Genomic DNA, 14,961 nt, shown 5'->3' on the forward strand with positions numbered 1-14,961 from the left:
CTTCTTAGTTAGGGAAAAAGTTTCTAGTATCCTTTAATATTATCTAAACTTAAATAGCCTAAGAATAGACCTTAGTAAGTACTTAGTCTCTAGTAATAATTTCTTTCTTCTTATAAATAAGGAATCTAACTTACAGAGGGACTTAGGATTAGGAATTCTATAGAGTATTTCTTTATTAGTACTAGTTTCTTTAATCTATATAGGTGATTTTCCTTAGTAAATCTTTGCTCTATAGTAAGCCTAGAAGTTATCCCCTAAGTTAATAAAAAAGTAGGCTATTCTACTATAAACTATTACTCCTACCCCCTTTTTTTTTACCTATAATAGCTCCTTAGTTAAGGTCCTCTAAGATACCTTAGGCTATAAAGATAGTAACTAATATACTAAAGATAGTAGTAATAGGTACTAAAGATAGTAGCTAAAGGTAGTACCAAGATAGTAGCTAATAGGTACTAAAGATAGTAGCCTAGGTACAAAGATAGAAAAAGGTAAAAGGGAAAGGTACGAAGAGTGAAGGTAAAGATAGTAGAAAGGTAAAAGTAGAGAAGGTAAAGAAGAGAAAGGTAGTAAAGATAGTAGAAAGGAGTAAAGATAGTAGTAGGTACTAAAGATAGTAATAAAGGTACTAAAGATAGTAGTAAAGGTACCGAAGATAGTAGTAAAGGAAAGATAGTAGTAAAGGTACTAAAGATAGTAGAAAGGCCTAAAGATAGTAGTAAAGGTAAAAAGAGTAGAGGGTAGGAAGAGAATAGCTATAGTAGTAAACTTAATACTCCTAGACTTAGACTTACCTCTATATATAGTGATACTATAAGCCTAACCTACTATTACAGTTACTACTTATGATATACTATTTATAGGGGAAAGGACTTTCCTAACTCCTACCGGTACCCTATATCTATTACCTAAAGCTAATATAGTACCTCCGCTACTTAAGTATAAAGCTAAATAGGTTCCTACTAAACCTAGGAGAAAGCTTTAGGGTAGCTAGAATACTATACTACTTTAAATATATAGGTTTAGTTAAGTATACTAGGTATCAGGCAGCTAGTTATCTCTATAAAGTAGTATATACTAAGCCTAAAGCGGTTCGGAGGTTACTAATAGATTTAATAGGTCCTAGAGGTAATACAGTAGGATATATTAGATTTAACCATCCTTTTATACTAGGGAGATCAGTTCTAGACTAAGCTGTAGCCTAGTATTATATAGGATCTATTGTTACTATAGGCTGTTTTAATATATACCTTCTAGCTTATATAATCCTTCTATATATTTATTAAGGAGTATATATAATACTATAGGCTAGAGAAGAAAGATAGTATAAAACTAAAACCAGTAGGTAACTATCTAATATCTATAATTAAAGACTAATAGAGCCTAGGAGGAGAGGGAGTTATATAAGGACTTTATCTATCGATACCGATTAACCCTAGTATCGATTACCTAGAAAGCCTAGTATCTAATTAAGAGATAGTAGGACCTACTATCTTTATAATTAGGGAATAAAGAATATATAGGCTAGCTATAAGTAAAGGTTATATTTCTATAATATAATTAAAAGATATATATAAAGCCTATACCTAGCTAAGAGGTCTATCGTTTATAGCTAGCTACTAGATAAGAAGTAGTTAAACTTAGCCTAAATTAAGGAGGGGATAGATTAGGCTTTTTAGAGATTAAAATACTGTATTAGCTTAATCATATTTAGTTAAGGGTTCTTATATATCTACTACTAATAACTATAAATTAAGTTACTATTTCTTATTTATATTAATTAGATCTTAATTTAGATTATAAGTATATATTAGAAAGTAGAGAGTATAGAGAGATAAGCTTAAGGAATCTCCTAAGATTAAATGCTCTTTACCTAGATAGAGTATTATAACCCTTATACCTAGGCCTATTAGAACTACTATACTAATATAGCCTAAAATCCCTAATTTAGAATCCACTGTACCTAATACTAAGAAGGGGGCTCTTATAACTTCTACTAGTCCCTCTAGCGATTAGGATAATATCCTTAATAAGGATTAGGACTTTATAGATATCCTAAAGGAGGTTCTAAACCCCTTATAGTGACTATAATAGCCTTCTATATAATATCTATAGCGTAGTTAAAGAGGGTAGTACTTACTATAGTAGATATAGTATTAGGTATTATAAGAGATAATATAGGGGGAATCGTAGGCTATATAATTAGGAGTAGGGAGATCTATCTTAAATCTTATATCTATAGTAGTAATTAGTTAGGTTAGATAGGAATAGGATTAAGGATAACTTACCTTAGAGAGGAGTAAGGTAGACGTAAGGACTAGTTTAATATTTTGACAATATACTATTTAGGCGATTATAGGATAATAAGTGATTTTGCGCTTACTACCTACTAGGTAGTTCTACTAGCTATACCCTAAAAATAAATTAGTCTCTCTACTTTACTTCCGCCCCCTAACGGGTATAAAACATTAAGAGTAGAAAAAAAATATTTAGAAAAAAAAAATAATATAATTAAATAATTTACTAGTAATTAAATAGCAGCGAATTCTCCTAATTTCTATCTATACCCTGATTAGGCGAGATATATTAGGCTAGATAGTTTCTTTAACTATATACTCAGCTAGGATTATATATTTTCTATTTCTAATATATAGTTACTAGATTCGGGCTTATTGAATTAGGGCTAAGTTATATATCTTTATTATATTTTAGAATCTAACTTTAGATATAGTACCCTACTACTATAAGGAGGTTTATTTCTTTATTTGATACTAGTATAATATTAATACTTTAGGTTTATAATTTCAGCCTATAGCTAGTAAGTAGAAGCTACTTAAGCTACTTTAAACTATCCTTAAAACCCCTATTACCCTAACTTAAAGCCTAATTAATTCCTCTCTATAATTAACCCTCGATACTTAATTAATCCTCCTATAATAATCCTTCTACTTAATCCTCCTATAATTAATCCCCCTATAATAACTCTATAATAATCTCTATAATTAATCTCTATAATTAACCCTCTCTATAATAATCTCTACCTTTAATCCTCTCTACTAATTAATCCTCTCTATAATTAATCCTCTCTATAATTAATCCTCTCTATAATTAATCCTCTCTATAATTAATCCTCTCTAGTAATTATAGTACTATAAGTTAGTAGGAAGCCTCTAGTAATACCTATAGTAGTAAAGCTACCTATAGTAGCTCCCCTAATAGGTCCTAGAGTCTTAGACCTACTAATATAGGATATAAGGCTAGAGCTATATTAGGTTTTCTATCTTAGGTATTTCTATATTGAGGTTACTAGCTTTTAACTAAACCTAGTAGAATGCTTTAGCTTAAAGGAGATGATTTATATATTTGACTACCTAGTTACTAGTAACTGATATAGGGTATTAGGCTATAAAGTAGGATTATATTATAGTATATAACTAAGATAAATAGTTAGACTAAGCTAATAATCGATATAAGTCCTAAGAGGATTATACTAAGATATATATAACTTTATTAAGCTACTAGTAGTAGGTAGAATCGTTCTAAGATACTAGTACTACTAAGAAGTATTAATAGTAGCTAGAGATACTATAAGTAGTATTAGAGGCTTTAGGTAAGCTTATATCTAGCTTTTATATTATTATAAAAAAGTATATTAACTACTAGTATCTTAGGCTAAGCGCTATAGCTATAGATAGGGATCTATATAATAAATTTATCTATTACTACTTATAGATCTATATAATATAAAATTAGAAAAGCCTATAATAATACTCTAGTTTATATCCTACTATATAAGAGGAATATAATTAGTCTTATATTAGAGGATATAGAATTTATACTCTAGACTTAGGCTAAAGTTACTATTATAGAGATAGTCTAAGTAGCTATTACTTAGCTAGAGGGCGATATAGGGTAAGATATTATTAGTAGACTAGGACTTAATGACTTCCTATATATCTATATAAAGGGAGAGGGAGAAGAATAGTAGTAGTTAGAACTTATTTAGGTAGTATTATAAAATTAAATACTTAGAGATAATAACTCTAGGGCTTTTTAGATACTCCTATTATATATTATATAAGCTATATATAATACCTACTCTATAATATAAAGCGTTAAAAACTTAGAATATATACTAATATTAGGGCTTCTTTAGAAAATCATACCCTACTCCTCCTCCCTTTAGTAGCCTAAAGTATTAATATCCTAGAATATATATTAATCCTAGGATTATTTAAATAAATCAACCTAAAATCTCCCCCCTCTAAGATATTAAGTATAAAAATCATTAAATATATACTAATACTAAGGCTTTTCAGGTAAACTATAACTAATCACCCGCCTTAGTACCTTCGAGTATTAAGATTGTTAAATATATACTAATACTAGGGTTATTTAAACAGACTATATATAATTTCCCCTATTAGTAACCTAGAGTATTAATATCCTATAATATATACTAATATTAAGGTTAGCTGAATAAAGTATACGTACAATTTCCCCTATTAGCGACCTAGAGTATTAATATCCTATAATATATACTAATATCAAGGTTAGCTAAATAAAGTATATAAAGTTTTAATATACAATTTCCCCTATCGGCGACCTTACAGTATTAATATCCTATAATATATACTAATATTAAGGTCAGCTAAATAAAGTATTTTTGGCTTTTCTTATACGTAATTCCCCCTATCGGCGACCTTAAGTATTAATATCCTATAATATATACTAATATTAAGGTTAGCTAAATAAAGTATATATAATTCTCTCTATCGGCTACCTCGGGCGACCTTAAGTATTAATATCCTATAATATATACTAATACTAAGGTCAGCCGAATATTTCTTTTCCCCTAATACTTCTCTAAGCTTACTCTAGCGATAGCTTTATAGTTATCTTAAGGTATACCCTAGGTCCCTACTACTTTATTACTAAATCTAACTAATTCTATTACCTCTTAGCTATTCCTATCTAACTTACCTAATAGCTAAAGTTTAAGCTATCTTAATAGCGTTCCCTTTAGCGTTAATAATAGTAAGAGAATTTCTCTAAGCAGTATTCTAAGCCTAAAAAGACTAACTATCCTCTAGTTACTTTTTATATTCCTTATTACTATATCTATCGCCTATTACCTCTTAAAACTACCTACTACTATACCCTACTTAATAGTAGAAATACTTACTTTCCTTACCTAGGCTAAGGATATCCTAGGAGGAGTACTAGAGGTATTTATTATTATAAAGAAGGTCCTAAAGGAAGCGAAAGGGGTACTTTAGATTACTAAGGAGATTACAATTATTATTAGAAAGCTATTAGCTACTATTAGAGGCCTCTTAAACTAGCGCTAGTAGGTATAGGCTATTTAATACTCCTAGTTATAATAGGGCTAATAGGTTAAGCGCTCCTAGCTCTAATAGATATAGACTATTAATTATTCTTAGCTTTAATAGATATAGGTTATATATAATTCCTAGCTTTAGTATATATAATAGGTTTAGTACTCCTAGCTCTAATAGATATAGACTATTAAGTATTTATAGCTTTAATAGGAGTAATAGGTTAAGTACTCCTAGCTCTAGAGGGCATAGACTATTAGGTACTAATTAATTAGCAAATCTCTTCTTACTATTCTACTTTCTTCTTAAAGGAGAATTATAATTATAAATAACTAGTTTCTTATCCTAAAGCCTAATTATATAATATATACTAATACTAAGGTTAGCTGAATAAAGTATATACAATTCTCTATATCGGCGACCTTAAGTATCGATATCTACTAATATATAATTCCCCCTATTGGTAACCTTAAGTATCAGTATCCTATAATATATATAATTCTCTATATCGGCGACCTCGAGTATCAGTATCCTATAATATATACAATTCTCTATATCGGTAACCTTAAGTATCGATATCCTTTAATATACAATTCCCCCTATTAGCGACCTTAAGTATTAGTATCCTATAATATATATAATTCTCTATATCGGTAACCTTAAGTATCGATATCCTCTAATATACGCAATTCCCCTATTAGCGACCTCGAGTATCAGTATCCTATAATATATATAATTCTCTATATCGGCAACCTCGAGTATTAATATCCTATAATATATACTAATACTAAGGTCAACTAAATAAAGTATACGCAATTCTCTATATCGGCGACCTCGAGTATTAATATCCTCTAATATATGTAATTCCCCCTATCGGCGACCTTAAGTATCAGTATCCTATAATATACGTAATTCTCTATATCGGCGACCTCTAGTATTAATATCCTGCAATATATACTAATACCAAGGTCAGCTGAACAAAGTATACACAATTCTCTATATTAGCGACCTCGAGTATCGACATCCTCTAATACACAATTCCCCCTATCAGCGACCTCGAGTATCAGTATCCTATAATATACACAATTCTCTGTATCGGCGACCTTGAGTATTAGTATCCTCTAATACACGCAATTCCCCCTATCGGCGACCTCGAGTATCAGTATCCTATAATACACATAATTCTCTATATCAGTGACCTCAAGTATTGACATCCTCTAATATATGCAATTCCCCCTATTAGCGACCTCGAGTATTAGTATCCTATAATATACATAATTCTCTGTATCAGTGACCTTAAGTATCGATATCCTCTAATATATATAATTCCCCTATCGGCAACCTCAAGTATTAGTATCCTATAATATATATAATTCTCTGTATCGGCGACCTCAAGTATTAATATCCTATAATATATACTAATACTAAGGTCAGCTAAATAAAGTATATACAATTCTCTATATTAGTGACCTTAAGTATCGATATCCTCTAATATATATAATTCCCTCTATTAGTGACCTTAAGCATTAATATCCTATAATATATACTAATACTAAGGTCAGCTAAATAAAGTATATACAATTCCCCCTATAAAAGATATAGAGTATCTATATCCTATAATATATACTAATAGTAATATTAGTTTAATAACCTATACCCAATTCCCTAATATAATTAATTATTATATACTAGTTCTACTATATAATATAAGTTTCGGGAGAAGGTAGTCTATAGTAGAATCTTAGACTTAAGAAAAGTGGGTAAGTTAGCCTATTAGATAATATATAGTTAACCCTATTAAAATATCTCGAATTAGCCTATATAATAAAGGGCTAATACCTAGTACTAAGGCTAGGCTTAGAACTTATACTTTTATAAGTAGACTTCTTAGGGAGTTAAATATAAACTATTAAAACCTTAGCGCGATTTAGCCTAGTTTAGTCGATTAGATAGGGGTAGAAATTTATATATAAGTATTTAGTTATATATAACTTAATAGAAGCTTAGTATAGGAAGGCTCTACCTTAGCGACTATATCAAAATTTTTAAGATATTTAAATACCTATAATATACTTTATAGTAAGGGTATAAACTTATAATCTTAATATTAGATATTTAACTCTATACTTTACTACCTATAAAAGTTTTAAAATAATTAAGGCTAGGCTGCGGTCTATACCTAGGGTAGATAATTCTTAGCTAACCATTCTACAGCTGCCCTACACTATATTATTATATTTTAGCTATTACTCTTTATTTCCTAATTATATATACTCCTACTAGGCTCTAGTTCTAGAAATTAGCAGGGATATTTACAATAGAGTTATATTAAAGTATACGAAATCAGAAATAAAATTAAGCAGGAATTGCGTATATATATACTCAGTACTGAGAGAAAGATTCAAAATGGTACCGGGCAAAGTGGATGCGCGCGGGAACCAACCACATCTACTAAATACCCGTATGTCACTGTATATAAACTTGGTTGAGCCCTGAACGGCCCTCCCCCATGGGATAAACCAAGTACGTGCCGTGGAGACTCGGCTGCTAAGACCGGACTATTCCAATTCTCTCAAGAGGGCGCAAAGCGTAGAGAGCACAGCTGAATAGGTTGATGAGCACCAGTCGGCCAAATGCAGCGGCCAGTGGGGAGGGAGCGTGGAGCGGCTCCACTAATGCGTGAATTGTTGGCACGAAGGCCAACAGGCGCACTGACGAAAATTGGAGAGACAACCGACCGGGAAACGTCCCAGTATTCATGTCTTTGAGATAAGCGTCTGAAAGGCTTCCAACAGCGACCACGGTGAAAGCCGATGCGTATCCAAGTTGTAGCAACGGTTGGGCCTGATTTGACCATGAATTCGGCCACAATTGTGCGAGCCTCTGGCCGCGTCCGAAGCCCGTCCCCTGCGAAGAGTGGTTTGGCGGACAGGGCGTTTCAAATAGGCGAGGCTAGTCCTATGATCTCGGATCAAAGATATCGCTGACATCGCAACAATCTCGCAGTCTTTTTAGAGAAGCCAAATCCGAGCACTCTGACTCATAGAACATTCAACGCATACTAACTGATGTGACTACAGTGTAGTGATGCGATGAAAGAGGGAGAGAGTTGTCAATTCCTAAAGGGCAGAATGCCCGACTATCTAGTTATGGGGGTTGGTGCCTGCCGCACCGGGCTGATGGTCAGGTGACCACCATGTCCAACAAATAGTATTTCCTACTTGGATAGAGAACCCTCATTTGGACGGGAGATAAAACAAGATGTCGGAATTGTGGATCTATGTAATTAGATAATCCTTACCCTACAAACAGAGGAGCTACTCCGGCACTGAGTCACCGACTCTCTTGGCGCCCTATCTAGCATGGACACGAGCCTCTGTAAGGCCTGACGGACAAGCCGACAGTTGCGAGACAAATTGTTGAAGATATTCGGGGAATCAGGAAAGTTCACGCTCTAACACGGCTCTACTAACACATGATACAACCTACTAGGTAACTGCTCATATCATTCTGAACGACCCGGAAACCACGCCAAGCCCCAGACCGTGCGTTTGTCTCCGGACTCCGGTGCCAAGACAGTGCCAAGATACGACCCAAGACGGCGCCAAAGTCTTGACTTCAGAAATAGTGCTTAGTGTCAGCTATTTGGGGTCACATCATAGAGGCTTGGCTACCGTGAGGAATGGCCCGTTTGGGACGAGAAGCGGTGCCAAGTCCACAAGAAAGGAGTGTATTGCACGGGAGCCCCGGAGGAATGTGGAGCGGCCTGCCCAGTCGGCTTGGCATAGAATTAACAGGTTTGATTGGTTGAAATGAGAGACCAACAACATGATCAGCAATTCCAGATAACGCGTGATAAGATTCTCTCCTCTGGTCTTTCAACAACCCAAGGCCCGCGATACTACTAGTAACTTGCCGGCTGTCTCTATTCTATTATTTTCCTCGCACCTTGATCACGGAAACGACTTTTTCGCAACTATGTCAAACTTGAGTTTACAGGTCACCGTGGCCCTTCAGGCACCAATCTCCGAAGCACAAGAGTCATTTGCTCTACCAATCAAAGTTTCTGTTCACAATGCCGCAGATACACCAGTCACCATTCTACGATGGGGCAGTCCATTGGACCCTCAGGCTGGTGTTCTCGGTGTCTTCCAGATTTGTGACACAACGGCCCAACGGAAACTGCCCATCCCTACTATTATGGTATCACGCAAGCTACCTGCCTCCGAGGATGATCTCGTTGAGATACAAGCGCGACACAGCCTTGATGTAACTGTGAATTTGCCGATTCTAGGCCTCGAAAAGGGACATGAATATTCTGTTCGTGCACAGGGAACTTGGCATGCGGTGTGGTCAACTGAATTATCCAATGTGACTACATCCCAACTCAGAGATAACGAAGGTGCCAATCGCGGGGATTTCCTTTCCAACGAGTCCTCTGTGAACATTGAATGAGCTGGCTCCTTGATACCTGAAGCAAAAGAGTAGTATCGCATGTGTCACTCGGGAATGAGATCAAGCCAGATTATTTACACTTTCATTCGCATGAGTTCCTGTGAGACAGCAGTTTTGTGTTACATATCTCGGTTCCCTGGGTATTGGACATATTGTTAAATGAGATTTAATCCACTTGTCATGACTAGAATGAAGCTCTGATGCCCAAGTGTTCAGTAGTACACATCGAATCTTTCCTACAATAAACATGTCTTTCTATAAAGTACCGAGCCCAAAAGAAGATGCCAGAGCGGTGTTCGAAGTTCTGAAACGGGGTGGTATTGCGATTATTCCGATGAGCGTTGGCTACGGGATCACCGCGATCAATCCGGACGCATTGGACCGAATATTTCGAATGAAACGGCGGGAACCACACAAGCGACATGCAATGGTCGGAAGCTACAATCTGCATCGAGATATTCATGTTCTTCCCCCCAAAGAAGCCGGTATGGTCAAACTCTTGACCGTGGACTTGGACCTTCCTCTAGGAATCATTGCACCATATCGCCCTGACCATCCGATTATCCAAAAAATTCCGCCAAACGCATTAGCACAGAGCGTTGTTGGGGACACTCTAGCAATGTTAGCCAACGGGGGTGGTTTGCTAGAAGAATTATCTCGACTTGCTGCTCTAGAGGAACTTCCTCTAATGGGATCTTCGGCCAATATCAGCGGGAAGGGAACAAAGACTGTGGTAGAGGACATTGAGCCGGAAATCTTCGAGGTGGCAGATATAGTCCTCGATTATGGGACACAAAAGTTTCACCATCCACGAGCCTCTTCAACCATGATCGATTTTAGCACAATGAAGGTTGTGCGATACGGGGCTTGTTACGATGTGATATGTGATGCTCTCTGGCGATTCTATGGAATACAAATGCCAGATGATCCTAAAAGGTCGACTCTTTCGTCTGGATAGACTTGTGCGCACAGGATACAACATTTCTAGTTTAATGACAGAATTCGATATCACCTATTGTTTTAAACCTAGCCAACTTAGCAAGAAATGGGGACATCAATAATCTATCCAACTCTTAAATAATAAATTATGCGATGGGTTTGCTTTGTGTGTCCCAATCTCCCTCTTTTCGGTTATCGCAGGTAAATGCCAATTTTTAATCGAAGAAAGCTGGATTCCTCTCTCCATATTGGGGTTAATACATGAATATTCCTAATATTGCGTCAGTCAGTAGTTAGCTATGTCTCTAAGGAAAACCTGCCCACGTTCTTGATATCCGTGAACCGTTTGATAAGAGTTACTAGAGCGGGATGGACATACATTGCATAGAAAGCACGATGTAAGTTTTACGCCGAGGTCATTGTAGACAACTTCTGTTTCATTTCTGTTATAATATTTCAATGTTCCACCGGAATGTTCTAGAGAATGTCAGAACTTGATATAACTGATATTGACAGTGTTGTCGGTGACAGAAGTAGATGTGAGGATTCGATCCTGATAGATGTCCATGATGGTAGCACCCGATGGTCCGTAACTTATCCCACCGCGCGAAGCAACTGCATTAGAGAATACTACAGTGCCAAAGTTGGCGATTGGAGCCAATGCGTTGTTTACAGAAAAGTCCTTCACAATCCATTCGGCGTTGAACTCGCAGAGGTCACCGCCAAGACCATTGGGGAATATATGCGTCACAGATACGCCTGTGGATAGATTCTCGATAGTCGCAAAGCCGGAACTCTTCGAAGTTGCATCGACAGTCATTATGATCACATTTCCAGCCGAAATTTGGATGTTGCTAAAGTCATGGGCGTAGTCTGGATACCATTCGTACCACGCGCTATATGAATAGAGGCCTCCTTGGATACAGAAATAGATTCCAGCTTGTAGAATGGCTGTTCTGCAAGTATCGCCGTCGATGCCAATCCATACAGAGGCGCAGTAGTTTGTATAAGGATTAGCACCATTTGGAAGTTGGGGGCAGGAACTGTGATCTCTCCGGATACCGCAGTGTATCTGGTACCAATGAGAATAGCGCCACCCCAGTTTGAGCTGTAAGTCTCGTGGGACGTTTGGTTCAGATCGAGCACTTCTAAGGTACCTGGTTTATGAGGCCGGATCGTGCGGCGCAGAACTTGGGAAGATCGCTGTATCTCACCGTCCGTCTGTAGCCGAGAGGAGAGAGGAGATGCGATGATAGATGTGGCCAGTAGAATAGCAGCAAACATGACGACAGAAAGCTCCATAGTGAAAGTCCGGCTTAGTGTTTAGGAAACTGTTCCGAGTACTAAAAACGAAAAGGGAAATTTGATATAAAAAGGTTGGTATCGACGTTTATAATAACATTTGCTCCGAAGATTTGTTAAGCCCGGAGGGAATAAGCCTAGATTGGATTGGAAGACATGAATGACTTTTAATGGAACATGAGCTCGACGTGAGATCAGGATAAAAATCGGATGATAGTGTCGGAGACCGAGGGCAACTACAGAAATAGGACTAGATAGTCTGCCCCATTGGTAAGTATAGCCTGACACATGCAATTTGTACGGATATCAAGCAGCTTCGATATAGACCGACCTTTGAATCACAATACCCTCCGCAGGAAAATTACGCACATCAATGATATTCAAACTCCACGCAAATTCCCATTTATTTCAACCTAACCATGTTTCTCCATGATATCTGCAATTGGGCTGGACGCCTGACAGCTGGAATTTATGGCCCTACTGTACATGTTATTTAGGTGTGTCCTTCGTGTCCTTCCCAACGTACGTTTGACATTGGAGAAACCCAGCAAAGAAGTTGCCGATTTCAGAATAATCGCCTAGACCAATAATGGCAGAAACATCTATCGATTCGAAAGCGTCAGTTGTATCTAATTATCTCACGATTACGGATTTGCTTACATTGGTCTGGCCGAACAATGATAAGAGCACCCTGTGCCGCATCAATGCCGAGATACTCGTATGCATGGCCGTGCCCATTGTTGTAACTCTCGTCGTCGTAATAAATCTTGTGTAGATCTAAATACTCCGGGTTAGGGATGATGGGACCATAAGATATTAGAGAATATGCACCTCTTGTTTGGTATTTCCCAGAGACTGGATAAAAGCATCCGGGGATTTGCTCCAACTCAATACCATGACGATTTCCATACCCGATCAAAATAGTCTCGATCAGGCTGTCAATGTCTTGATCCTTAGGAGTGAATGTCTGGATGGGCCCATCCGCCGCGGTCAGGTATTCTCCCAGCTATACGATACGTTAGATAAGGCTTAAGTACATTTCGGCAGTGACAAACATACCTGGTTGAGCTTTGTGTGGTTTTCTGGTACAGTCAGGTCACCCACGAAAGCCATGATACGCCACCGGCCATCTGACTTGAGAGATTTCATGAGATGTAGAGGTTTAGAGTCACAGAATCGCACGACCTGCGCGCTGGGCATCCGCATACCAACGGCCACGTTAGAAGCGAGGTTGGTCGATTCCAATGAAGATGTAATGGACGACACCTCATACTTGGCTGTTAAACCTGCGGTATATTTGCCAGACTTGATGAAGCCTTCCTGGAACTCGGCAGGAGATGTTGAAACCCCAGAAGAAAACAAATTGGAAAAGTAACGGTCAAAGTTAATCAGATCAACGGCCACCTTTTGACGTTCTAGAACGTAAGTCTCTAGAAGCGAGGGACTAGCTAGACCAGTCAAAACCTCCCCGAGCTTCCAGCCAATATTGTAGCCATCCTGTAAGCTGACATTCATACCTTGGCCGGCTTTCGGAGAGTGGGTGTGGCAAGCATCACCAGCGAGAAAGACCCGGTGATCCTTGTGAAAGAAATCGGCATGACGCTGGCCGATGGCATATGCCGACCACCAAATTGTTTCCACAAATTCTACTTTGTAAGGGTGGAAGATGCTCTGTGCTTGGGCCTGCAAATTATCCAGAGTCACCTCTTTCGGGTTCGTTCCTGGGGCAAGTTCAATATAGAACCTTGTCAGGTTATCGCTATCGCCTTCACGGGGAATAATTAAGACATTCCCTGATTTCGAGCGAATAGTAGACTTCTTGCGAATGTCCGGGAAATCTGTTCGGGGCACCATGTCCATGACACCCCAGACAGCGTCGCTGCTGTCTCCAATCATTTTATACCCGAGGGCTTTGCGGACAATGCTGTGTGCCCCATCACAAGCCTGATGGTCGGGTCAGAAAACGTCTCGACCCCAAAGAAATGAGCACCTACCAATGTATATTTGGCTGCAAATATTTCTGTCTTTCCATCCTTTTCCGCAGTGACTTTGACCGGATAGGCATCATGATCCTCGGCGAAGGTGCTATCAACTTTGACATCGGTCACATTATAGCCATAGTCGATTTGTTGATCATTATATTTCTGCATCAGGTCTATGAGGAGCCCGTTGATACGTGCCTGATTCAGAATAACGTGAGGTTGGTGTGATAGACCCGGCTGGGTATCCGCCGTCCAGCCTGTCCGCTCGATGGCGCCTGTGCCATTGTCGGCCCAGAAGTTGACCTCTAGAACGTGGTAAGCCTCACGAAGAAGCTCCTCCCCAATTCCGAAGCTTTCAAAAATTTCCACGGTGCGGCATTGTACCCCGTCAGCTTGGCCCATCTTCATGGGACCATCCCGCCGTTCTAGTACCTTGCACCGCACCCCATACTTGGCGAGCCAAGTGGCAGCGCAAAGACCGGCAGAACCGCTGCCGCAAATGAGAACATCGACTTTCTCCATTGTAGAAGTGCGCGCAGATTGAGATCAAATGCACTTAGCGAGTGCATATATCTAGGACCTTTTATGGTGCACGCGGGATGAGATCCCCCGGAATCTCGGGATTCGCCCCGGCAGGCAATTGCGGGACAATCGCGTTGGACGAGAAGCCTCGGCAGTCAATCCCCTGGTGACTGCCGTGTTGATATTGCGAACCCTTGTTTTAATTTACCCCATGTCTTTGCTTCCCATAGTCTGGAGCATGAGGAGAGGTTGATCGGGGTAGCTCTTCAAGGGATATCAAGTTTTCGGAATGCCGGTTCTCTATTCAGATCTCTAGAGCTTGAGATGATCCGTTTTGGTTTCTCATAAACACAAGGCGTATGCATCATTAAGTCTGGTCTAAATCATTATATAATGCTTATCCTTCCGCCCAAATATCAAACCGA

General features: G+C 38.2%; 4 protein-coding genes across 4 annotated transcripts; 2 read left to right on the top strand and 2 right to left on the bottom strand.

Annotated features, from left to right (window-relative positions):
• Positions 1 to 9,314: 9,314 nt before the first annotated feature.
• Positions 9,315 to 9,791, top strand: N7518_005802 (uncharacterized protein; the record flags this gene model as incomplete). The annotated part of the gene is made up of 1 exon (XM_057186729.1): positions 9,315 to 9,791. One exon carries the CDS (start codon positions 9,315 to 9,317, stop codon positions 9,789 to 9,791), a length of 477 nt encoding a protein of 158 aa, XP_057038432.1.
• Positions 9,792 to 10,038: 247 nt separating this feature from the next.
• Positions 10,039 to 10,749, top strand: N7518_005803 (uncharacterized protein; the record flags this gene model as incomplete). The annotated part of the gene is made up of 1 exon (XM_057186730.1): positions 10,039 to 10,749. The coding sequence occupies one exon, from the start codon at positions 10,039 to 10,041 to the stop codon at positions 10,747 to 10,749; it is 711 nt and encodes a 236-aa protein (XP_057038433.1).
• A 468-nt stretch (positions 10,750 to 11,217) lies between these two features.
• On the bottom strand, positions 11,218 to 12,032 carry N7518_005804 (A4/G1 family peptidase; the record flags this gene model as incomplete). The annotated part of the gene is made up of 2 exons (XM_057186731.1): positions 11,218 to 11,686; positions 11,719 to 12,032. 2 exons carry the CDS (start codon positions 12,030 to 12,032, stop codon positions 11,218 to 11,220), a joined length of 783 nt encoding a protein of 260 aa, XP_057038434.1.
• Positions 12,033 to 12,521: 489 nt separating this feature from the next.
• N7518_005805 (putative phenol 2-monooxygenase) lies at positions 12,522 to 14,536 on the bottom strand (the record flags this gene model as incomplete). Its single annotated transcript, XM_057186732.1, has 4 exons — positions 12,522 to 12,634; positions 12,693 to 13,038; positions 13,092 to 13,976; positions 14,027 to 14,536. 4 exons carry the CDS (start codon positions 14,534 to 14,536, stop codon positions 12,522 to 12,524), a joined length of 1,854 nt encoding a protein of 617 aa, XP_057038435.1.
• Between the last annotated feature and the right edge of the window lie 425 nt (positions 14,537 to 14,961).

Source organism: Penicillium psychrosexuale, assembly GCF_028828465.1.
Source record: "Penicillium psychrosexuale strain IBT 29551 chromosome Unknown utg000004l, whole genome shotgun sequence".
NCBI classification, from domain to species: Eukaryota; Fungi; Ascomycota; class Eurotiomycetes; order Eurotiales; family Aspergillaceae; genus Penicillium; species Penicillium psychrosexuale.